This window comes from Vitis vinifera, chromosome 4 (genome assembly GCF_030704535.1).
Source record: "Vitis vinifera cultivar Pinot Noir 40024 chromosome 4, ASM3070453v1".
Lineage (NCBI taxonomy): Eukaryota > Viridiplantae > Streptophyta > Magnoliopsida > Vitales > Vitaceae > Vitis > Vitis vinifera.
Window position 1 is genome coordinate 14,394,218 of NC_081808.1, and position 25,218 is coordinate 14,419,435.

Genomic DNA, 25,218 nt, shown 5'->3' on the forward strand with positions numbered 1-25,218 from the left:
TGCAAATCAAAGTAATAAAGATAAAATATATCTTACTTTGATAATAATATATAATAGGGAAGAAGGAATCAGAGAAGAGAGTTGAGAAAGTTGAGAGAATGAAAGACAGAGAGAATAAGAGAAAGTAAGAAATTTCTTTCTTGCTTAGGGATGTATATTACAAGAGATGGGAAGCCCTTTTATAGGCTTTCCAAATGGCTTCCATTAATATTCCTGTTAATGAATATTAATGGAACTCATAAATAACATTAATGGTTTCCATAAATGAGTATTAATGGAAGTCATAAATAATACTTAATTAACATTTATTATAATTAATGTGGTGATCTTCATTACTTCGGTTATAACACTCCCCCTTGGATGTCCACCACATTGAAGAATATGCCTCATTAAAACCTTACTAGTAAAAAACCCTATGGGAAAAACCTAGCGAAGGAAAAAGAGTACAATATTCTTATAATTCTTTAAGTTGCTCTTGGTATGTTAGGACCGCCTCGTTAAAAACATTGTCAATAAAACCCCATAAGACAAAACTTGGACGAAGGAAAAAAGAATACAGTATACTAACACCCTTTTACAAGCATACTCCTCCTTATGTCGATATCCTTGAGTTGACGTATTCCAATCCTTTGTATAGTTTTTATTTTCAAATTATCAAACTTTGCACCATAGTATTGTGGTTTTCTATTTTACCTTTTTGCTATTTGCTGATTTGATAGTTTTTTTAATATTTTTAAAATATATTTAAAATTTTTTAAAACAGATTAAAAATGTTTTAAGTATTCAAACGGAATTTTGTTTTACAAAATATTGAAGAATAATGTTTAAAAACTATTTTTTAGAATTATTTTTAAAAACAGTTATCAAACTGCCCTTGACTTTTGTTTTATAAAAAATACATTATTTTTGTGAAAAAATATGTCTTTTACTATATAGTTAGAGTTCACATAAAATAAGATTATATATAAATATTTTGAAAATTACAATTATTTTAATAAAAAAGATTATATTCCTGACACAAAATAAAGTAATTTTATAAATATTTTTGAAAACTTTATTATTTTAATAATAATTAATTAAAATAATAGTAATTTTGAAAAAATCCGATAAAAATGTAGCATTAGATAAAGATATTTTTCTCAACCATCCTCGTATTTTTGGAGTGGGAGTGGTCCTCTATTTTCAGACATCAAGGGCCCAACTAATAACACCATAATTTAATATACCAAACACCGTGTGGGTTTTGTATTACGAAGGAACGGCGACACTGCCTGCGAAAGGAAAAAATAAAAATAAATAAAGGCGGCAGAAACACAAAACAAACTAAAGGTTAAAGGTCACAATCCAAAGCCGGAAATGTCGAGAATGCCCCTGAGAGCGATGAACGATAGTCAAGACGGGAAATAAATGGGAGTTGGAGGACGACCAGGTGGGTCTTCTTTGCATTGTGTATCTGGTTTGTTTGCAGAGAGAAGAGAGAAGAGAGAGAGAGAGAAGAGAGAAGAGAGAAGAGAGAGAAGAGAGAGAGAGAGAGAGAGAGGGGTGGTGAGATCGATCTTGGATATTCGATCCATGCGACCTACGCTATTATCATCGAAACGGCGTCGTGGGCTGTTCGCGCGTAAAACCGTCGTGAAGCAGTGGTGTAATACCACCACCCCCTCCATTACCACCATATGAGCTGGTTTGATAAGCTGCGTTCTTCTCACTTCAGCCGCTTCATTGCCGGCCTTCTCATCTTCATTCTTTATCATTCCTTCCAGTTAGTCTCCAACTTCTTGATTCCTATACAGCCTTAATTTCAGAAGTACTCGTTTCCATGGATTCCAAACAATCTCTTCAAGGTTAGTCTCACGCTATATATTCCTCATATAAGTGCGTTTTTATCTGTTCGATTTTCCTTTTTTCCTTTTGTTGTTTGGATCTTTGGTAAGGAATGAGGGAAAAGGGGAAGGAACTTGTGGGGTTTTCACCTTTTTGTTCCCTTTCCATTTTTTTTTCCTAGGATTCAATGGATGCGATTTGAAAAGATAAATGATACGTTTGCTTCCGGGAAAATGCTTGGAAAAAAACTAGGGAGAAAAAGTGGGAGAAAATCAAAAGGAAGGAGAAAAAAAAGAAAAAGAAAGAGTAATGTAAAATAAAAAATAGATTTAAATTTAATAAATTATTTTTATATAATATTTCAAATTTTTTTATATAAATATAAAAATTAAATAATTTTAAAATGTATAACTTTTTACCTAATTTTAATTGTATTTAATTTTTGTTTGGTATTTTTCATGGTATGATCAAGAAAAAATAGTTGTCCTTAATATTGTTTTTTCTTTCCTATTACTTTTTGGAACCAAACATACTCAAAATAAAAAAACGACAACAGGGCGTGTGATTGTGAATTTTTAGCTTTTTTCTTTTCCTGAATTCCAAAGCATTTTCAGATTGTTGTCTATGGCAGCTGCAGATAGTGTGGGAGAGAAGGTTGAATGGCCTTTTCAGGATTTTATGGCACAGCAATGATGATTTCGGTGCTGATTTTGTATTAGTAATGATCAATGAACTGGAATTAGATGTTTTGTGAAGTTAATATGGTCAAATCTTAAGTTTTTGCCCCACATTTATGCTACTAGCACTATAGGAAGGAAAGAGAGGCTGTCGGTTTGTTTATAGAGGCACTGCCAGTAAGTGAATAATTCCACACAATTGGAATTTTAGGTGTTTGACTGGTTGCATTTCTTGAGGGATAATTGAATAAGTGAGGTAGCAGAAAAGACATGGAGAACTAGGGGTATCAATAATGTGAAGTTATATGATATGCCACTTCAATAAGGCAAGAAGTTGCTGCCACGATATGTGGAGACAATATCTACATGGGAGGGGGTGCATTGCTACAGGCTATTTCAAGGAAGGTAATGTAGGCCGTTTAATGTAGGCAGTTTAATGGGAAAGAGGGAGACAGATATAGTGAGGCAAGTAGTGTCTGAGATTTAGTAAATAGATATGTAGGTGAGAGATATATAGTGAGGCAAGTACTGTCTGAGATATAGTAAATGGATATAAATAACCCGATTATGTCCAGATTTTTTGCTGAGTAAGTTGGAGTGATTGGCTTTTCTATGCCTGTTAATATATCAAATTGTTATTGAGTTTTGAGTTTTTCATTGATTGAGTAGTTGGAGCATTACACTGCATCTTATCAGGTGAAAGTTTTCTTTTCAGACACCATCCTCTTCTTTTGTGGACTTGGAATTAAATGGGTAATCATGAATAGGGCTTGGAATTAAGATGATATAAGCCTCTTGGATGACATTATGTTTGATGAAAGGCAGATTCACTGAAAGCTTCAAACTTTTGCCCTGGTTAGGTTCTGGGCTATGAAATATTTGGATCCCTACAGGGTGCTAGCTCAGAAGAGCCTTTCAGAGATAGTTGAGTCAAAAGACTGGTAAGTTGGAAGAAAGGTTTTGCATTCCTGGGTGGTAGGACTAATTTTGTAGTTGGTACTGTTACCAATTCTCTTATATATCTGACTGAAAATCCTCATTAATGCTGTAAACAGACAGGTTTGGCTGGGGGCTGGGCAAAAAGATGTAGCTCATGCTTGTAGAGATTCTTTAGAAAGGAAGCTCCTTTTGGTGCTTGCCTTTTGGTCCTGACTCAAGTAGCAAGAGGTTGGGGTGGGGATGTGGGAGGTTCAGGTTCAGTTCCTAGAATAAGAAAATAATAATACTGTTAACCATCACAAAAAAAAGGCTCCCTTTGCCATTTGATAAAACAGAGAAACTAAGGCTTCCAAAATATTGGGTGGCATTGCCCATGAATGGGTAAAATCACCAGTGTCCCCTGAAGTTCATTGCTCAATGGTATGGTGGTTACCTTCCCAATTTTAGGTGCAGTATGGTTAATGGGTTGAAAAATCAAATTCTTTAACTTTTGATCTGTGATGGCTTTTCTTTGCCTTTATCGTGGTTTACACACACACACACACACACACACGCACGCGCGCATACATACATACATAAGATATTGATTAAAAAAGAGACTTACCTAGGATTTACCATCAACCTAGATATCAAAATTGTCAGATTCCCTTGTAACCTGAACAGTTGTACCAAAGATGTTTATATCTCATTTTTGTTTAATCTTTTGAACCTGAAATTTCTCAGTTTGCCTTTGTGATTTCTTTTGTCTGATGATTAGGTGCTTTTGTTTCATTCATTGAGAGGCGACGTAGGTCACTCTCTTCAATCCCTTCAGTCATTGTGATTGGTGGCGGTATTTCAGGGATAGCTGCTGCCCATACTCTTCATAATGCATCTTTTCAGGTGATTATATTGTTAAGGCTAAATGCCTTTTACTTGTGTGATAGATTTTGTGCTTCTTTCATCAATGGATCATTGTTATAATCTTGTCCAGGTGGTCTTGTTGGAATCACGGGATAGACTTGGCGGCCGCATTCATACTGATTACTCACTTGGTTGTCCAGTAGATATGGGAGCATCATGGTGAGTTGATGCTTTGTTATCTGGATTCCTTTTGCTACTCTTTGTTGTCTATGCGAAATTGGATTTGGTATACAAATGGATTTCTTGGTACTCGAATGTGCTTGTTCACATAAGCCACTACTCTTGATTTACTGCCTGAATTAGCTAAATCTTCAGTCAAGATTATCTTTCACAATCAAGTAGTGCATGCTAAAAGCTTGCTATGCAAATTTAGCAAGATACCATGCACTCAGTGTTTGTTAGCATTTTGCATACTTGCCTTGTTATCTTACTTTGTTTATTTATTCTAAAATTATAAATTGCATCTGGCTTGAGACATAATCATGTCACTTCTAGTTTTTATTCTTGGATGTATATCAGCTATGCATATGTGGGAGCAATTATGAACTGTCACGTGCAAATATCATTTGAATGATTTTCTTTTGGACTTTATTCAGGCTTCATGGTGCTTGCAATGAGAATCCCTTGGCTCCATTGATATGTCGTCTGGGCCTTACATTATATCGTACTAGTGGGGATGATTCTGTGTTGTATGACCATGATTTGGAAAGGTAATTCATTTGCTTTCTATGTGTTTGTGTTTGAGATCCAGTCGGGAAGTATATTGTACTCTAATTTAGTCATTGAGGGTGATGTTCTCACTTCAAGAATGAGATTAGATTGCTCTCTATGCATGTTGTAGCCTTAAAGCTTGTTCTTGGCTAGTGCTGCATTGGGCTGCATGTCTGGGTGAAGAATGTTGTCAGAGGATAAGGATTGTCACTCTTGGCAATATTCTTCTGTGTGACTTGCAGATCTATATTTAGCTTGTATTAAATCAATGAATAACGCAATAATTTTTTATGACAAATAATATAATAGATTGGACTGGCTGTTGTATATATACAAAATTTGAGCTATCATTGTGCTCTGAGGTAGTGAATGAATTCAGCCAGGTCTAGTTCTTTGCATTGATCATAGTCATGGTATCATGCCACACACGAACATATAATATTTTCTCCCTTGGGAGTATGGTTTCTTGTGTGTTCAGTTGAACTATTATTTTGAGGATCTGGATTTGGTCCTTTCAGTTGCACACTTTTTGATATGGATGGTCATCAAGTTCCTCAGAAGATGGTTGTTGAAGTTGGAGAGACATTCAAGAAAATTCTGAAAGAGGTATACTTCTTTTGGAAAAGTTCTGCGAAACTTTTCATTTTTAGTTAAGAATTTTATCATGGGGAACACCAGCATATGATTTATTTATTTATTTTCACTCCTGTAGACAGAGAATGTAAGGATTGAACATTGTGATGATATGTCTGTTCTACAAGCAATTTCTATTGTGCTGGATAGGCACCCAGAGTTGAGGTAGAAGAATTTGGAACAAAAATTATTGCATTAGTTTTTTTGAGCATGGGATCTGTTTGCACCACTAATATAACTCCCATATTGTAGACAAGAAGGGCTTGCCAATGAAGTGTTGCAATGGTATATTTGTAGAATGGAGGCTTGGTTTGCTGTTGATGCAGATATGATATCACTGAAAAGTTGGGATCAGGCAAGTGAAACATCTGTTACTTCACAGTGTTATTATCTTAAATTCCATTATACTTCTGTTTAGTCATGTATCTGTTACTGTTTTGGTGATTCATATGGTGTGGCTGGCTATAAGACCCCTTATGTTTTATGTTGTAGTAATATCATACATATTTAAAATAAAAAGTACTATTGAATTGAGACCCAAGTGTAAATCTAAGAAATTTCAGTAAGAAATTTTCTAATGGCATAGAGCTTCTTAGATGGGCAACTGTTATTAAATGCCAAGTACATGGAGGCTGAATAAACCAAAGTAGAACACTGAAAATAAACTGGAATGAAAAAGATTTATTGAATTAATTGGCTGAGGCATGTTTGATGTCATTAAGGTAGATTTTCCCCTCTAAAACTGTTGACTTCCACCATTGTACCATTGCCTGCTGGTGATGGTGCACTCCAATTACATGTAGCAACACAGCTCTCCTGAGAATTCCTCCAGGCTTGTGATAAAGAAACACAGAAGCAAAAGCAGATTACAGAGCACTCTCTTCTCTCAGAACAGCAATGGCCATAGGCTTTACAGTTTTTTACAGGAGAATGGAAATAAGTCTGTTTTTTCTTTGGGTGGGGGGGATGGACAAGATTTATTCAACCAAGGCTGTGATGGGAAAAGGGAAATTGTTGCTTGTTTTTGGGCAGAAAATCAGCAACTGAACTGACTTTTAACAGGCGCTAACTCCACTAATTAAGCTACAGATATAAATAACCTCCATCAACCATGGTTTGGGCCAAAATCCAAAATAACAATTTGGGCCAAAATTAGGTGTAAGGGAATGGAGCAAAAAGTGTCCCAATTTGTACACACCTCCCAGGCCCCACCCCAACTCTCTGGGCATGTGTGGATGGGTAAAAGTTCTCTGGTTTGTTGAAATCCCAGTAGGTTGGCTTCAGCCTTATGTGCGGATGTAGGCCTACACCATCTTTCTACAAAACAATGAAACTTAGATAGTGGTTTTAAATATAGACCACTTTTTGACTCTCACCCTTTCCAATGTGTTATAAAGAAATTACACCAAATCATGCAATCCTCCTACAGTTATTCAATTAATGGTCCATATGTGTTTCTCATTGGTTAGATCTTGCATTTACTCATTCTCCCATATTTTTATTTGATGCTTCCTTCTTGTTTGTTTTTTTTTTTTTTTGGTTTTAGGTATACTCCTAATTTTATGAACCTTTAGTTTCCTTATGCTTTTCTTGGTTAGTAATAGTTGTCAATAGGGCACAACACTTGTACATGTCAATTATACTGGAAACTGCCCCAAGAAAAGACAAGATAACAAAAATAGCAAAGAAATTTACCTTTGACTGCACTCTTCTACAAAGTCCACAAACAGAGCAAAACCTCTATATATTACTGACCTTCACCAGAAATGGAATATATAAGAGTTGACTTTAGTTTGATTATTGAAATTATTCTCCCTCAAAAGTCTGCCTATTTTTCTCTTCCCAAATGCACAAAAGAATTCTGCAAGGGGTTGTGTTCTGGGCCTTATTTCTCCTCTGACCCACCCAGTTATCCCTTTCAGAAGCTCCTTAATGGACCTTGGAATCATCTAACAACACAGGTGGCAGAAATAATCAAGCACCTTGATGGTGTTAGAATGTAATGGATGATTACTCACTAACTTCCATGCATCCTCATGCATGCAACACCTATCAGTTAGTCTTGCTGCTGTAAACTAATGGTTAGTAGTGAGGATCTGGTTTGACTTGGATTTTGTAATAAAAACAGGAAACTTAATTTTTGCAAATTAAGGTTGAAAGCACTTTTGCTTCTTAAACAAAAACAAATTCATAAAGAAACAAACTGCTATAGTGATAGTGGTTTGGTTGATCCCATAGAGAATTAGGGTTTGGCAATTCACTTGCTTAAGTGAAATTTTTTTTTTATTGTTTAGATTTGAGTTAGTTAAGTAAAAATAAAAACTTTCTAAATTAAATCAAATAAAGAAATTTGAAGGAAGGGAAAAACAATTAAACAAAGTCCTCCAGAGGTGGTCATGCTTCTAGGATTGAATCTAAACTTGGAATAGGATCCAGAATTCATAAAAATGGTCTCCTCATTTGGTTCTCAAAATATTGGAAACCCTAATTCATCTCAAGATTTACTCTTGGGTCTTGCACATAAATGATGAAATTAAATTTCATTGAATCAAACCCTTAATGCAAGCACTCAATAAGAACAATAAGCATCAAATATGCTAAATCCTGAGAGACTTGCAGTGAATTTTAGATCTAAAACATATTGAAAAACCTAAATCTGAGGAATATGGACAAATTTACTTAGTTGAAGATGCACTCCTTTGTTAAGGATCTTCCTCTCTTTGTATCCTTAGCGGTTTATGTTTGGGATTCGATGGTTGAGGATGGTGGTTGGAATCCTCGTTTCTCTTGGCCTTTCAATGATTTGGAGGTGAAGTTGGTGGAGTGGTTTCTTTTGAGAATCCAAGAGAAGAGGGTGTCTACAGACATGGAAGATAGGGTGCGTTAGACAAAGACTAAGAGTGAGAAGTTCTCTATCAAGTCCCTTAATGTTGCATTAGAGCCAGGAGGTGCAATCCCTTTTCCGAGGAGCATTATTTGGAGCCCCCGTGTACCTCCCAAGGTGGTTTTTTTTTGCTTGGGAAGCTTCATGGGGTAACGCCTTAACTTTGGATCAAGTGAAGAGGAGGGGGTGGTGATTAGAAAATAGATGTTTCCTTTGCCTCGTCGAAGAAGAATCTATATACCACATTCTAATTCACTTCATTAAGGTTAGGGTTTTGTGCAGGTACTTTTTGCTCTCTTGGGTGTGACTTGGGTCCTATCCTTGATGCTAGAGACTCTCCTTGGATGGCACAACTCCTTTGTGGGCAAGAAGGGCAAAAAGGCTTGGAAGGCAACCCCTTTATAGATCTCTTGGATAGTTTGGAAGGAAAGAAACATAATTACTTTTGATAATGAGGAGTTGTTGATTCAAAGGCGGAAAAAATCTTTTTTTCTAGTTTTTGGTCTTGGACTAAGTTGTTTATAGATGACGGACCTTTATCTTCAATCAACTTTTTTTATTGGTTGGGCTCTAGGTGAGGGCGTGTGAGGTTTTTTGTAGCCCCTCTTTTCTTTTTGTTTTGGCTTTGGGTGTTTGTTGTATACTTCTTGTATGCTTTAGGTTGTCCTTTAGGCACCCTTTTCTTTTTATTTATACCATCATAATTTTACCTATAAAATAAAGGATCTTCCCTTAGGAAGCAATCCCTCTCTGGATTCAAAAATCCTTGACCACGAATGGATGTTAAAAACACTTTCTTGCATGGTGATCTTTAAGAGGTCTACATGAATCTTGCTTCTGGAGTAAGATCTGGTTCAAAAACTCAGGCATATTCTCTTTGATGTTCTCTTTATGGGCTTAAACAAGCTCCTTGTGCGTGGTTGGATAAATTTCGTCAACTGCTGCATAAGTTAGGTTTTAATCCGAGTTCCCATGATTCTTCTATGTTTTTTCATCGTTTTGCTGTTGGTATCACCATTCTTCTTGTTTATGTAGACAATGTCATCGTCACTGGAGCTGACACAACTGGTATTAACTACATGCCTCTTTGCATTCTGCCTTCCACATGAAAGATCTTGGCATCCTCATCTAGTTCCTAGGATTTAAGTTTATCATTCAACACAAAGTATTTTTGTTAATCAACATAAATACGCCAAAGATTTGATTGCTTTAGCTAGACTTATGAATTCAACTTCTATGGATACTCCTTTGGAAATCAATGTGAAATATTCAAACAATGATGGAGAATTGCTCTTTGATCCTACTACATATAGACAATTAATTGGGAGCTTGATTTATTTGACAATTACTAGACCGGACATCTCTTATGTTGTGAATTTAATGAGTCAGTTTATGCATCAACCTCATTATTTACATCCTGCAACTGTTAATAGAGTAATTCCCTATTTACTTGGGACTTTTGATTATGAGATCTTTTATAAGGTCGGATCTCATCCTACTCTCAGAGCTTATATTGATGCTAATTGGGCAGTGGTCTTGATTCTTGACGATCCACAACAGGTTGGTGTATGTATCTTGGTGATGCTCTTGTTTGCATGAACAAGAGAAGGTATCCAAATCTTGTATGGAAGTAGAAGATAGAGCTGTCATTTTCTTGTTCTGAAATTGTCTTGCTTCGTTGACTTCCATTTGAATTGGGTTTCCTGCAGCCAAATCCTACACCTTTATAGGCTGATAACTTGAGTGCTATTCAAATTACTTCAAATCCTGTTCTTCATGAATGAACTAAACTCATGGAGGTGGATTGTCACTACATTCGAGATGCATATGCTGATCGTATAATCGAACTACCTCCTGTGTCCATAGAGTTTCAAAGAGCTGATAACTTTGCAAAATACTGACAAAGATTCATCAATTCTTAGTTGACAAACTGATGTTTGTCAATCACTAGCATCAATTTGAGGAAGGGTGTCAAAGCTAGTCTCTCAGCATATTGTATGGCATAGTTTAAGTAGTTTTATACAAATTGTATAATTGACATGATCGCATGATTTTAGGAATTTGCTAGACTATACCTTAATTGTGGATTCCCGATCTCTGGGATTGTGATTTTAACCTTTCCTTGTACAATTTTTTTTCTCAATATAAGAAGGCTCTATATCGAAGGAAGAGATATCCCTTTCTAGAACATTCATTGTTTCATTTATGCTCTGTTACTGGTCACAGAAACACTCAATAACTGAGTTGTAAAATCAAGATAAGTAGGTGAAAATGACCATAATAAATATATTGGAAATTGGATGCTAACTCAAAGTTTGAACTCTCTTACAAATGACAAATTGAAGATTAGAATAAAAAAAATGTAATATTTATCTTTTTCCTTGTGTGGTGTGTTAGCATGTGAGTTTACCTGCATGCCAAATTTGCTGGGATTTTAATGCTCAGGGTTGATGAAGTTTATATATATATATAATAAGCATTATCATGATATTCACTTGAATGCTTACTTGGTTTTGGGTGCCTCTTGGTCTTCAGGAGCATATTCTTTCTGGTGGTCATGGACTTATGGTACAAGGTTACGACCCAATAATAAAGACCCTCTCTAAAGATCTCGATATACGTTTGAATCATAGGTATGCTTTTAGTTTTAGCTTTTGACTTTTATATTCATTTTATTTTTGATAAGAAACTATACTTTTATTGTATAAAAGTAATGTTAAAAAAAGAAAAGAAAGAAGAATGAAAATCCTTAAAAGAAAAAGAAAAAGAAAAGAACAAACAAGAACAAAGTAAGAGAATAAAATGAGAAGGATGAGAGAGAGAGAGAGTTTGTTACGCTTTTCTTGAAAAGAGAGATCTTGAGTTAATGTTCATGCTAAATAAATTTAACAAAGCTGTAATTAGAGGCTAGACAATAAATGAAATAGCTCTCTTGATTATTAGAGTTGACTACTTGTACATTTATAGAAAAAATAATTAATTGGTTAAAAGGGATGAAATAATCCTCATATTTGTGATTTTAACCCCTCCCATGTTTTTGTTTGAAGAGTAATTCATTTATGATATAAATGCTCTTGATTATTTCAAATATTCACATGTATGTTTTAAAAGAAAGGGTTATTTTTACAAGAAAAAAATGAGAGCATTTTTGTCAAAATGAGGCCAAAAAAGGATGAAGGGTTAGATTTACAAAATTGAGTTTTCAGTGACTCCTAAAGAAAAAAAAAAACCTAACAACCAGATAGAATCTAGGCTAAACTAGATCCTTATTCCTATCACCTACAACAACTTTAATGTAAATTTAAAATACACAATAACAAACTTGGTCATAAACAATATTTTCTACACTCCCCCTTAAGCTTGGGAAAAAATGTCTAGCATTCCTAACTTATATGTTAGATCCTCAAAGTCTTGTCTTGGCACCTTTTGTTAAGATGTTTGTAATTTGTTGCTTCGTTGGAATGTAGGTGATGCAAATTAGTCTTTCTTCTATCTTTTCTTTAATGAAATGACGATCAATTTCTACTTGCTTTGTTCTGCTGTGATGGACTGGGTTGAGCTATACTTATGCAAACTTTTTTGTCACAATAGAGTTTCAAACAACCATGTGAGGGCATCCTTAAATCCTTTAGTAGCAGCTTTAGCCAAATCATTTCACAAATCCCTCTACACTTTTCTTTTATACTTCGTGATGTCAGAAAATTTTTCCTAAAAAAACATGCAATATCCCAAGATAGATCTTCTATCTTCTATTGATCCAATGACAATGAAAGCTTCAATCTTCTTCTTGTCTCTTCTCCCAAAAGAACAATCCCTTTCATGGAGTCATCTTCAAGTACCTGAATATTCTATTTATTGCCTCTAAATGTTCTTCACATGGTGCATGCATATACTGACTTACCACACTTATAGTGAAGCTAAGTCGGGTCTAGTATGTGTTAGGTTTATAAGCTTACCAACTAACCTTTGGTACTTGCCCTTATCTATGGGTGTCCCTCCTTTATTCCATTTAAACTTATAGTTTAGCTTCATGAATGTTTCTATTGGTTCACACCTTAAAATCCCAGTTCCCTTCAAGAGGTCACCTTTGTACTTCATCCGTGAGACCGAAATTCCTTGTTTGCTCCTTGCAACCTTCATTCCAAGAAAGTATTTCAGTCCCAGATCTTTGATCTGAAATTCTTTTGTTAGAATTCCCTTAAAGCTTTCCATCTCACTTATATTGTCTCTTGTGAGTATGATATCATCAATGTAGACTATTAGGATAGTGATCTTACTGTCCTAAGAATGCTTAAAGAATATAGTGTGATCTACTGGGGCTTGGGTGAAATCGTGGCTCTTGATTGTTTTCCCAAATTTGTTTAAAGAATAAGGTATGATCTGCTTGGGCTTGGGTGTGGCTATTGATTGCTTTCCCAAATCTGTCAAACCATGCTCTTGGTGATTGTTTCAAACTATAAAACGACTTTTTTGAAGACTGCACACCTTGTTAGAACTCCTCATCTCCTTAAATGTTGGTGGTAGGTCCATGTATACCTCTTCATCTGATTCTTTATTCAATAAAGCATTCTTGACATTTAGCTGGTGTAGTGGCTAGTCTAAGTTTACTACAAGATATAGTAGAACCCTTATGGTATTGAGTTTTGCAACAAGAGCAAAGTTCTAATAATCCACTCCATGAGTATGAGTTAATCCCTTCACCACCAGTCTCACCTTGCATCGCTCAATTATGCTAAATGAATTATTCTTTACAATGAATACCCACTTGTAGTCTACTGTGCTCTTCCCTCTAGGCAAACTCATCAACTCCAAAGTGCCAAATGCACTCATTTTCTCCTAAACAACCTTCTTTTGAAACAGTTAGAGCTTCCTATATGGAATTTGAGATTTCTACATTAGAGAAATTAGTAGTAAAAGCATGAAAGGAAGGTGATAGTTTTCATAGGATGCAAACTGAGAGATAGGATGAAGTGTACATGACTTGATTCCTATCCTAGTGGAAATGGGCAAATCTAAGTCTATAAGATCATTTTCCATAGATGGAGTTGAGATAGGAATGTACTTGGGATTACCTGAATTATTTTGGTTGCCACTTCCGATTCAAAGTCTTGACCAATGAGGAGACATGGGATGTCATCCACTTCGAGGATTGGATCTCCTTGAATAAACATAAAGCCTTGGTTGTTTTAACCTTTGAAAATCTCACCCTTGCTTCTAAGTTTTCTTGGTTTGGTGATGACATAGTGGGTTTGGTTGTGACAAAAGGAGAAAAAAATCAAAAGGACTGAAGCAGGATTGGGCAATGATAATTCCTTGAAACGATCTTCACTTGGTTAGGTCTCCTCTTGAAGAAAAATGGCTAGGAAATAGGGTTGAGACTCAAAGGTGGTAACATCCTTGGACACCAAGAATTTTTTGTGATTATATAGTAGCATTTGTAACCCTCTTGAGTAGGTAAATAACTAAGAAAGACATTTAATGGATCGTGGTTCAAGCTTACTTTGGTTAGGTGAATGATTATAAATAAACTTTTGTACAACCAGAGATTCGAAGGGGGTGACAGCTAATGGACTTGAAATGAGGATAGTATTTCATGAGGCTCAAAATTGGAGTTAGGTGTTTCCTTGGCTAAGGAGGCTTGGGTGGAGGAAGTGTGGAGCCACTTTGGAGGGGGAGTATGGGTTCCTTGGTTCTCTAGGCGACTTAATGATTGGGAGGTGTTCGATGTGAAGCGTTTTCTCTTAAGACTGTAAGGGAGGGGGGTTTATAGTGATGTGGAAGATCAAGTAGTTTGGACAAAGTCAAAGCACGGTAGATTTTCTATTAAGTCTCTCCATAAGGCTTTGGAATTGGAAAGACAAGGGGATTTTCCTGCAAGAGTAATTTGGGACTCTTTGGTGCCTCTGAGGGTGAGTTTTTTTGCTGGGGAGGCTACGTGGAAAAATGTCTTAACCTTGGATCAAATTTAGAGGAGAGGGTGCCCTTTGGCTAATAGATGTTATTTGTGCCTTTCAGAGGAAGAGTCTATTGATCACATCCTCTTGCATTGTGAGCAGGCAAGAAGTTTATGGAACTTACTGTTATCCCTTTTTGGGGTGTCATGGGTTCTCTCTTATTCAGTTAGAGAGGCGTTATTGTGGTGACTTGGGTCTTGTGTGGGAAAGAAGAGGAAGAAAGTGTGGCTTTCAACTCCCTTGTATCTTTTTTGGATAGTTTGGAAGGAAAGAAACAGTAGGGCTTTTGAAAATGAGGGTCATTTGGTTCAAGGGTGTAAATCTTTTTTCCTTTGTAACCTATGGGCGTGGGCCAAGGGGTTTTTAGACTTTGGCCCCCCTTCCTTTGTGGATTTTTGTAGATTGGTTAAGCTATGTTTAAAGGGTTCTTTAACCTCTTTTGTATACCACTTGTATACTTTGGGGCGCTTCCTTGACATGCCTTTTTATTTATTTATTAATATATTGCTATTTATTCATCAAAAAAAAAAAAAAAAAGTAATTCAAGACCGTGGATGACATTCTATTTATCAAGTAAGAGGCAATAAGGGCAACCTCTCCCCATACATACTTAGAAACATGCATAGTGAACATTAAAGCCCGTGTAACCTCTAGTAAATGCCTATTTTTCCTTTTGGAAACCGTATTTTGTTGTGGAGTGTCTACACATGAACTTTGGTGAATTATCCCTTGTTTGGTTAGGTACTCTCCTAAGGTTGACTGAAAGTATTCTCTACCATTATCCATTCTTACAACTTGAATCCATGTTTGTAATTGATTTTAGACTATGGAATGAAAGTTTTGGAAGATTTGACAAGTTTCAGATTTATCCTTTAAGAGGTAAACCCAACATACTTGTGTATGCTATCAATAAATTTAAAAAACCATTTTTTATCAAAGGTGTTTGCTACTCTAGAGGGCCCCCAAATGTCACTATGAATTATGAAAAATGGATTTGAAGATTTATAGGGTTGAGCAAGAAATGTTGCATGGTTGTGTTTGGCAAGTTGACATACTACACATTTTTTTTTCTTTGTTTCTTTTTTTGTATAACAATGGAAACGAGTTTTTCAAATAAGAAAAGCTAGGATGGCCTAACTTACAATGTCATAACATTATTTCTTGATCACTAGAAACAAAAGCAGATTTACAACTAGAAACTAGGGCTTGTTTATTCTTGGACTCTTCCTCTTCAAAGTAGTACAAACCCTCATGTTCTCTACCATTGCCAATTGTCCTCCTCGAAAGTGGTTTCATGATATTCATAGAAAGATGGAGAGAATTTAGTGACACATTTTTCTTCTTTTTTGAGTTTGCTAATTGATAAAAGGTTTACTAGACAAATTTGGAACATGGAGAATTGAATGAAGTGTTAGGTTTTTAAAGATTTTTATCGAACCTTTTCCACCAACAATGGAAAGTGACCCATCAATATCTTTACCTTGTAGTTATAGAGACTTGGAGAATAAGAAATAAAGGAATGTGGACTATTGGTCATATGATCTGAGGTGCCTGAATCAATAATCCAGAGCTCATTTTTATTTTGACCAGCATGAAGAGTAGTAATGAATGTACTTGTTTGGGCTAGAGTGCACGAGGAAGTATGGACCACTGGTTGTCATTGAGATTAGGACTTATTTATGACCTTATATAGGTTATTTAGTTGCTCTTTAATTTGTTCCCTTTTGAGTGAATTCTCCCTTGCAATACTCTTGGATTTAGTGGTAGTGGGATCATCTATTGTTGCTTAGATACCTCTTGCATTAGGTGGTCTACTCAGTTTGCAATTTGGTGGCTTGTCATGCAACTTCCAACAGGTCTCCTTGGTGTGGTGAGGCCTATGACAATGATCACACCAGATTCTTTCTCCTCTTCTAGTTGTTCATTGATCTCTGCTTCCACAGCTTGAGTTCACATAACCCGCTTGATGCCATGGTAGAACCTTCTGTCTTCAGGGATGTTGTGACCGAGTCTCTGCCTTCTTCCATCATCACTTTTCTTCTATTTTCTTCTCGTTTAATCTTTGCAAATACTTCTTGAGTTGAAGTTAATGGTTCCTTTCTAAGAATTCTCCTTCTTACTTCATCTAGGTCTTTATTGAGACCAATGAGAAACTCAAGCACTCTTTCCTTTTCAATAATTATTTTTTGCTTTACACTTCACTTGACACACCTCTAATAAGAGTCATTAAATAACTCTAGTTCTTGGCATAAATTCTTCAATGCATTATAGTATTGAGTCATAGATTGGCTACCTTGTTTTGTATCCTGTAGCTTTGATTTGATCTCAAATATTTGTGCCAAATTGCCCAAATCTGAGTAGGTCATTTTTACAACATCCTAAACACCCTTTGCAATTGGTAGGAAAAGGTATGTTTAGCCAACTTTAGCTTCCATGGAATTAATCAGCCACAAAATTACTATGCCATAAATTCTTTAGTGCATTATAGTATTGAGTCATGGATTGACTATCTTGTCTTGTATCCCATAGCTTTGATTTGATCTCAAATATTTGTGTGGAATTGCCCAAATTTGAGTAGGTAAATTTTAAAAGCATCCCCCAAACACCCTTTGCAGTCAGCAAAAAGAGGTATTTTTGGCCAATTTCAGTTTCCATAGAATTAATTAGCATGCAATTACAATTGAATTTTCACCATCTCATCCTTGAAAGGTAGGATCATCCTCCTTCGCTGTTTTTTTGGCCCTAGTCAGGTGTTCAAATTTTCCTCTTTCTCGAATAATCAATTTGACTGATTGAGATCATTGTAGATAACTTTTCACTTGAACTTGTGGGCTGTAATTCGGAGAGAAGCATTCTTTCCTCCCTGCCATATGCTTGTCCCAATCATGCCTGTTTTAGCTATTAAACCCTAGGACCAGAGGTACTGCTTTGATACCATGTAAATAGATGATGGAAAATAAATAAAATAACTCTCTTGATTATTGGAATGAACTACCAGTACATTTGTTGAGAAAAAACCTAACAAACATATAGAATTTGGGCTAAACTAAATCTCTTAAAAATAGGAACCAAAATTTCAGAGAGATAAAGCTTCCTAATCACCTATAACAACTATATTTTAAGTTAAAAACAGAATAACGAACTTGATCCTAAACAATATTCTCTACAAAAGCATAAAATTTTATTTTGTTAACTAATAGCAAGATTCATAAAAGCCTTCTAAAAATTTAACTATATGTTTTAGTTCCAATTACCTATCTCAATTACTTCATCAAAAGTTGCAACCAATTTGGTACCAATATACAAAACAAAATATCTGAACATGTGTACAAAAAGAAGTGAACTATTTGAAATGGAATATAGAGTTGAATGGAATATGTTGTGGAAACCTTAAATTCTTTAAACCATGTAAAACAATGTGAAATCGTTCTTTGGATGTGAAACTAGTAAAATAATAGGATAGGAATGGGAGATTCATAAAGAGAACTATTTGAAATATTGAAAAAAGGGAGAAAATACGAAATAATGTTACATTCCGAGTTCCATAAAGGGAAGACCATTTTACAAGGAAGGCAAAAAAAAGGGAATAGGAATTTTTGAAGTTGTTTTAACCTAAAGTATTTTGAGATAAGAGTATAATAGCCTTTCCAGGAGTAAAAATTGAAAATTGATTTTTCTTTAGAGCTACTGAAAATTGTCAATTTATTATTCTTATACTATATTTTACTTTATGAGCTCTTTCAAAAGTTTTATTATATATGGGCTTTTTCTTTGCTTGGTCTCCTGTTTAGGGGTGGCCTATAGTCTTTATACTCAACCTATTATATGTATTATGTTTTATGAGATAACCATAGTTGTTAACTTGTAAAACGCATTGTCTATCGTTTTTATGTTTTTCTATATCATGTGTCATATTGTACCATTTATTGTAAGTTTTTTTATATGGTGAAAAATCAATAGAAGAAATATGTATGTGTATATCTGTTGAAAGTATGAAATATAGAGTTATATATAGCCAATTTTATGGAAGATAGTATGATTTTAGAGTTAAAACTATATCATATCATATGAAAATATTGAATCTTAAAGTTTTGACAAGTTCAAATTAGCAAAATATGACTTAAATATTTAGATTCATCACATAATCCACTAAAATAAACTTACTTCAATTTTTAGTTCCAAATTCTAACTAGGCATATGCACTTATTGAGTTGTTGATTGATATATATATATATATGCCTTTATGTGTCATCTTCAAGGTTCCAACTTTTCAAGTTTGTCATCATTCCTTCCTCGCCAAAAAAGAAATTAAAAAAATATAATATATTAAGTAAAATTTTTTATTTACTAATCACTATCATTTCATTGTCAATATTCCAACCATTCAAATGAAAATTCTCCAATATTCATTGTAAAAATAAATTTATTTGATTTCTAATATAATATTTGACAACAAAAGTGTAGCTTTTCATATAAAATTATTTTACCTATTTCTCTTTTTATGATCAGTTTTCAAATTTTTAGTACATTTTAAACAATTAACATAATAAACTCTTTTAACAAAGAAAACTTAATTTGATTTTTCTTAAAAACTATAGTTGAAGATGTATTGTTGTATTGTTATATCATGTATCATATTGTGTATTGTATATATATTATAAGATATGTTTTACAATAAGATACAGATTGCAATATGTATTGATTTTTATAAAAAAATGTATCGTATCATTATATCGTGTTGTGTATCACAAGTTTTTAACAACTATGATGATAACTATAAAAATATGATAAATACTGATGATATATGTAGCATGTAACACAATGTATCATAAAGTTCTTGACAACTCTACCTTTACCGTGGACTATCTTTAACAGTTCCTTGTTATTAGTCTTGCTTCATTTTTTTTTTTTACTTTTAATAGGTAAGTATTTTTGGCTGCTACTTGGAATCAAACTCAAAACCTTTCCATCCCCACCTTGTTCCCTAAGCACTTGATCTTGGCCTTAAAGGTTTATCCTTTGGGGTTTTTAGGATCTGTACTTGTAACTTATGCTATATGTTCATATAATCTCATGATATTTTATGCTTCCTAATATTTACATGTCCTCTTCGTCATTTTGTTTATATTGTAAATCGATGCCCTTGAGCAATTTTGTTTTTAAACAAATTCTCTAAGTAGAGATGTCTGGTATTCCTCGATAAGGAAGCTCCATATTTTGGGCCAAACAAATTATTCTGGTTTTCAGTTAATAATACCTAACTATTGCAATATGGTATTTGTACTTATTCCTAAGAATCTTGGTTCTGTTGACGTATTCATATAGGACCATCATACTTGTATGAGTCGAAGAGTCGTATATGAATTCTAATATTAAAGAAGAAAGTAGAGTGCTTCGTTATCTTGATAAGAGTAGTAAATTGGTTTGTTGTACTTGCTAGGACCAAAAAAAAAAAAAAAGACTTGATTCTCTTTTTGAATTGATTTCATTTAGGGTTACAAATATATCCTATGGGTGTAAAAAGGTGGTGGTCACTGTTGAGGGTGGAAGGAACTTTGTTGCAGATGCTGCCATTATAACTGTTCCCATTGGAATTCTTAAAGCCAATTTAATCGAGTTCAAGCCAAAATTGCCTGATTGGAAGGTTAATGCAATTTCAGATATTGGTGTGGGCAATGAAAATAAGATTGCACTACGATTTGATGATGTTTTTTGGCCAAATGTGGAACTGTTGGGCATTGTTGCTCCCACTTCTTATGCCTGTGGTTATTTTCTCAATCTTCACAAAGCAACAGGTTATCCCATTCTTGTTTATATGACTGCTGGAAGTTCTGCTTGTGGTCTTGAGAAGCTATCTGATGAGTGTGCTGTAAATTTCGTGATGTTGCAGCTCAAGAAAATGTTTCCTGATGCAACTAAGCCCGTAAGTTCCCTTTTTGCCTAATCCTATGATCTTGTGCCATGTATAATATTCCTCCATTAACATATAATGTTGGTGAACGGATAGAATCTAACATGTATGTTCAATGTTACTAGCTGTCACCTACTATTTTATAAAATTATTCAGTCCTGCTATGGCTCCAATAAGATCCATTTGGAACAGTTTTGAGGATCTATTTATTGTGAGAGGATGGCTATGCTTACAAGGGTGTGGCTTTCCAGTTTCTTGAGTGTGAAACCCTTGCCCCAAATCATGGATGGTGTGTTCTTGTCAATTATCATGCATTTCAAGAGTAGGTGAAATTTTTTTCCTGGGTGAAGTACCACTTTAGGCCCATAAATCCTGCTAAATAGACAATCAGTTTAAGCCCTAAACTAAGAGAAACAAGCTCACTTTTTGGTGTAGAAAATCTTGACTCACACTGATTATTTTTATTATTCTTATTGATATTGTTATTGTATTATTATTATTATTACCAGATTTGTTGAAATCTTAAAAGTTTAGTCTCTTACAGATGGATTAGATGTGAACCTAATGGAGTTGCATTTATGAACTGCATGTTTTCTGAACTCAAGCAAGAAGAATTGATGGACAATGTTTTAAGTTGTAAACTAAAGCTAATGCTTTGATCGGTATGTTTACAGGTTCAGTATCTTGTATCACGGTGGGGAACTGACCCAAACTCGCTTGGTTGTTATGCACATGATGTGGTTGGAAAGCCCGAAGATTCATATGAGAGGCTTCTAGAACCCTTGGACAATCTTTTCTTTGGAGGGGAAGCTGTTAGCTTGGACCACCAGGGATCTGTTCATGGGGCTTACTCAGCTGGAATTATGGCTGCTGAAAACTGTCAAAGGTATATCTTGGAGAGACGGGGAAACTTGGAAAAGCTCCAGCTTGTCTCTCTTAGGAGTGCAATTCATGAGGCTGCAGTCCCCCTCCAGATATCAAGGATGTGAAACATATACATTCAGCAACTTGAAAAAAAAGAAAAAAAAGAACAGGTGCTATCCTTTAATTCAGTGTTTTTAACTTGTATGCTCCGCTGATACTGTGGAAAACCTTTCTTTCATTCCTTGGCTGCACAATCCAGCAGTGTGAAATTCCGAGTTTCAAAGAGATGCTCCTATTCTTATTTAACTTTGTGGTTGGCACAGCTTTCGCTCGTTTTTTATGTTCCTTTATTTGCTGCAATTTACGTTTCTATTTAGTATTTACATGGAATTACAATCTTTAAGAGCCTATGGTGAAATATAAATTCCAAAGTGAAACTGCATCTCTATCCTTCTTCCCCTTTGAATACCCTACTTGACCAACATAAAGTTAGAAGAAAAAAATAAATATATAAAGAGGAAAAATAGAAGGAAAGAGATCCATGGAAAAGTTGGAGTGAGATGTACTTGAAATCTTCCTCTGTTTTTCTTTGAAAAAAAACAATACAAAGAAAATATCTTTTTGTCTTTTCCTATTATCGTTTTTATAATATTTTTTCGGGTTTTGAATTTTTGGAAATATAAATAAGAAAAAATAAGTAAACGAATTTGATATATTTTGATACTATGAAAAACATTTATAATATTTTTATCGTAATACTTTTCCTACCAACTACAAAGCATCTTTTAGATGCCGTACAAATGACCTACTTAGTTCCGAGGGGTTCCACACAAACATTTAAGATCAAATCACAAAATAAGGTAGCTAAACTATAACTCAACACTATAATGCATTAAAGAACTTATGACAAGAGCTTGATTTATTTTATGAGGTTCATTACGGTATTTCAAGGGCGGTGTGAATAGGAAAAAAATGATTGAAAAGGAAAGAGTACTTAAATTCTCATTAATCATAATAAATACCTAGATGAAGTTGAAAAAAAATAACTAATCCAATCTTAAAATACACTTGAAAGGGGGGGTGGGGTTTGGGGGAATGTTGGGTTGAATTGGGTGATGATAAAATTAAAGTTTTTTTCAAACTTATACAAGAAATGAATAGAGTAATAAAGAAATGATGCAAATATAGCCAAAACAAGGAGGAGTAAGAGATAAAGAAAGATTGCAAACAATGATTTATAGTGGTTCAACAATGCCTACGTTCACTCTCTCTAGCTTCTTCCCAAGCTTTGAGGTCCTTCCACTATCGTAAAAGCTCTTAAATATTTTGTAAACTTGGATTCCTAGGTCCCAATGGACCTTTACATCAACCAAGAAGTATTGCTCAACTCTATACAAACTGAACTTCTCAAGTACAATTGTAATAAATGAAGAAAAACTCTCTCAATGAGTATATATATACAAGAACGTAGAGGCTCAAGTGTATGTGCTCTTTATAAGGATGAGAAAGTTTGGATATAAAACACTTAATTGAATTCAAAAGAATTAATTGAGTAATAAATATATTTTTTAGGTTCTTGTTAATCTTTAAATGCACCAAGGATTGAGTTTAAAGAGGTTTTGGAGTCAAAATAACTCGTTAGAAACAAACTTCCTAGAATCGGATGTCTACTTGTCATCTGCTTACTAGCCATTAGAGCATTTAATGAGATGTAAAGAGCTGTTAGAAACTAAAAGACATATATGGACACCCAATTGGTCGTCCACAATAGCCAAAAATCCATTCTTGGGGTAAGTGGTCATCTAGGTAGACATTCACTTGACTTCTAATAGCTAAAATGCCCCTCACTAAAGCAAGTGGTTATCCAGGTGGACATCTACTTGACCTCAATTGTCAAAAGCTCGACGATAGAGCATCTGGATGTCCACTTGTGCTCATGGATGCATAAAAAGGCTATTTAGAAGGGGACAACTAATTTTCAATGAGTTCCTTCAAAGCATAACCAACATTTTGAGTGTATTTTCAAAATTAAAAGAGCCTTGGTTAAGTTGGAAAACCACTTTCATAAAGACTCTTACGCTAAATGAGTGTATAAAGTAAAATCTTTGAAACATTTAAATATAAGTAACATTCTAATTTCCTCAAGTCTAACTTCGGGTGCAAAGGTTTCTTCATAATTAATTCTTTTTTCTTGATTAAACCCTTGGGCTCCAATCTTGCCTTATTTCTAACTATTGTATCATTTTCATCATTTTTGTTTTTAAAAACTCATTTAGCGCTAATTATCAAGTAATTTGATGGTTTAGAAACCAATTCCCAAACTTGATTCATTTCAAATTGATTTAATTCTTCTTGCATGGCAATTAGCCAATATTCATCATTTTCAGCTTCATGAAAATTTTTAGGTTCAATTGAGGTAAGAAAGAAAGATTATAGCAAACTTCCAATCCCTTGGTAGTTCTTGACTTTGCTCTTGAAGAGGTGGAGGAAGTGCTAGTGGAGATTTTTTTTTTTGATTCAATCTTTTCTATTTCTTGTGTGTCTCTAATTTGCAATTTCTCTTCCAAACCTACATCATCATCAACCCTTGCTCTTTCTTGAAAAACATTGTTAGATTCATAAAAAACTAAAAGGATTAATTCTTCCATTACAAAGGTATTTTTATTAAAAACTTTATAAGCCTTGGTTAAAGAAGGGTACTTAATAAAAATCCTAACATTCGATTTTGAGTCAAATTTTCCATAAATGTCTTTAATATTAAGTATAAAGCATTTACACCTAAAGCCTTTTAAAAAAGAAATGTTGGGTTTGTTTTTCCAATGCTCATATAGGGGGTTTTCTTTAAAATAGGTTTTATTAACACTCTATTTAGAACATAACATGTGGTATTAACTGCCTTGACCTAGAAATATTTTGGTTGATTATTTTCATTATGTTAGGACAATAAGTCTTGTATAAATGTTGACAATTTTGTTCTATGTAATGTTTAGTCATAGAAATCTTTTTAGATAGTGACTTGCTTTCCCTTCAAGATCAAGGGTTGTTGTTTGTCCAACCAGGAAGTCACAATTATGTTTAAAGAGGTTTCATTTGTGGCAAATTAGGCTTTGTTAAGGTATTAAGAGGATCACTTTTTTTTTTTGAACTTAAAATGATTTAAATTTGGTTTTTGGAAGAGAGTAGGATTGCTCAAGTAAGCCATACCGCCCAAGCACCCAAGGTGCTCATGCGGTCCATAAGTTGGCTCAAGTGGTCATGCATTTTCTGTCAAGTTTTTCACACAATTTCAATTTAGGAACCTTCCAAAACCAAGATTCTTCAGGCATTTGCCTATAAACACCTCCCTATTAACCCTTAGAGGGTTAAGCAATCATAGAGATTTTTGGAGATTGGTTAGAAATCTCATATTATTCTCTAGAGAGGGTTTCCTAGGGAGAAAACCTAAAGTGCCACACCATTCTCGATCTCTCATTCAAGGATTGATTCTTTGAAATTTCTGGTGAAAACCTTTGTCCCTTCAGAGTAGTTGAAGGATCTACTATGGAGCAACAAGATTTTGTTGTGTCACGGATGTGAATCAAGTTGTAGGTATTGGAGAGTAAGTCCTTAGAGAAAAACGACCAAGTAAAACTGTGTAACTTGACTTTGAATAGTGGATTTAGATTAATACATCTTAGACCTCGTGGTTTTTTCATCTCCACAATTAGTGTGGGGGTTTTCCAAGTAAAAAGTCTTATGCATCATTGTTTATATCTTTTATATTTGATATTCTATTTGAATTGCCTATAATTATTAGAATTGATTATCCTTAACATTTCACTGGGTAAAAGAATTGGGTATATAGCATATAAATTTTTATTGAAAAATTTTAAAACACTCATTCACCCTCCTTTAGGTGTTTCCTATTGGACTTTCGAT

At 34.5% G+C, this 25,218-nt stretch overlaps 1 protein-coding gene across 1 annotated transcript; it reads left to right on the forward strand.

The window, feature by feature from the left end:
* Positions 1 to 1,222: 1,222 nt before the first annotated feature.
* LOC100250153 (probable polyamine oxidase 4) lies at positions 1,223 to 21,622 on the forward strand. Its single transcript, XM_059736335.1, has 10 exons — positions 1,223 to 1,844; positions 4,198 to 4,322; positions 4,414 to 4,502; positions 4,940 to 5,053; positions 5,573 to 5,660; positions 5,767 to 5,852; positions 5,940 to 6,057; positions 11,107 to 11,204; positions 20,019 to 20,448; positions 21,111 to 21,622. Exons 1-10 carry the CDS (start codon positions 1,820 to 1,822, stop codon positions 21,423 to 21,425), a joined length of 1,488 nt encoding a protein of 495 aa, XP_059592318.1. The 5' UTR covers positions 1,223 to 1,819; the 3' UTR covers positions 21,426 to 21,622.
* Positions 21,623 to 25,218: the final 3,596 nt, after the last annotated feature.

Excerpts from the sequence above, each read along its gene's own strand:
- LOC100250153 (XM_059736335.1), top strand. The coding sequence starts at position 1,820 with ATGGATTCCAAACAATCTCTTCAAG. Across the intron at positions 5,054-5,572 it reads TATGACCATGATTTGGAAAG|TTGCACACTTTTTGATATGG; the intron begins GTAATTCATTTG and ends TGGTCCTTTCAG. Across the intron at positions 5,853-5,939 it reads GATAGGCACCCAGAGTTGAG|ACAAGAAGGGCTTGCCAATG; the intron begins GTAGAAGAATTT and ends CCCATATTGTAG.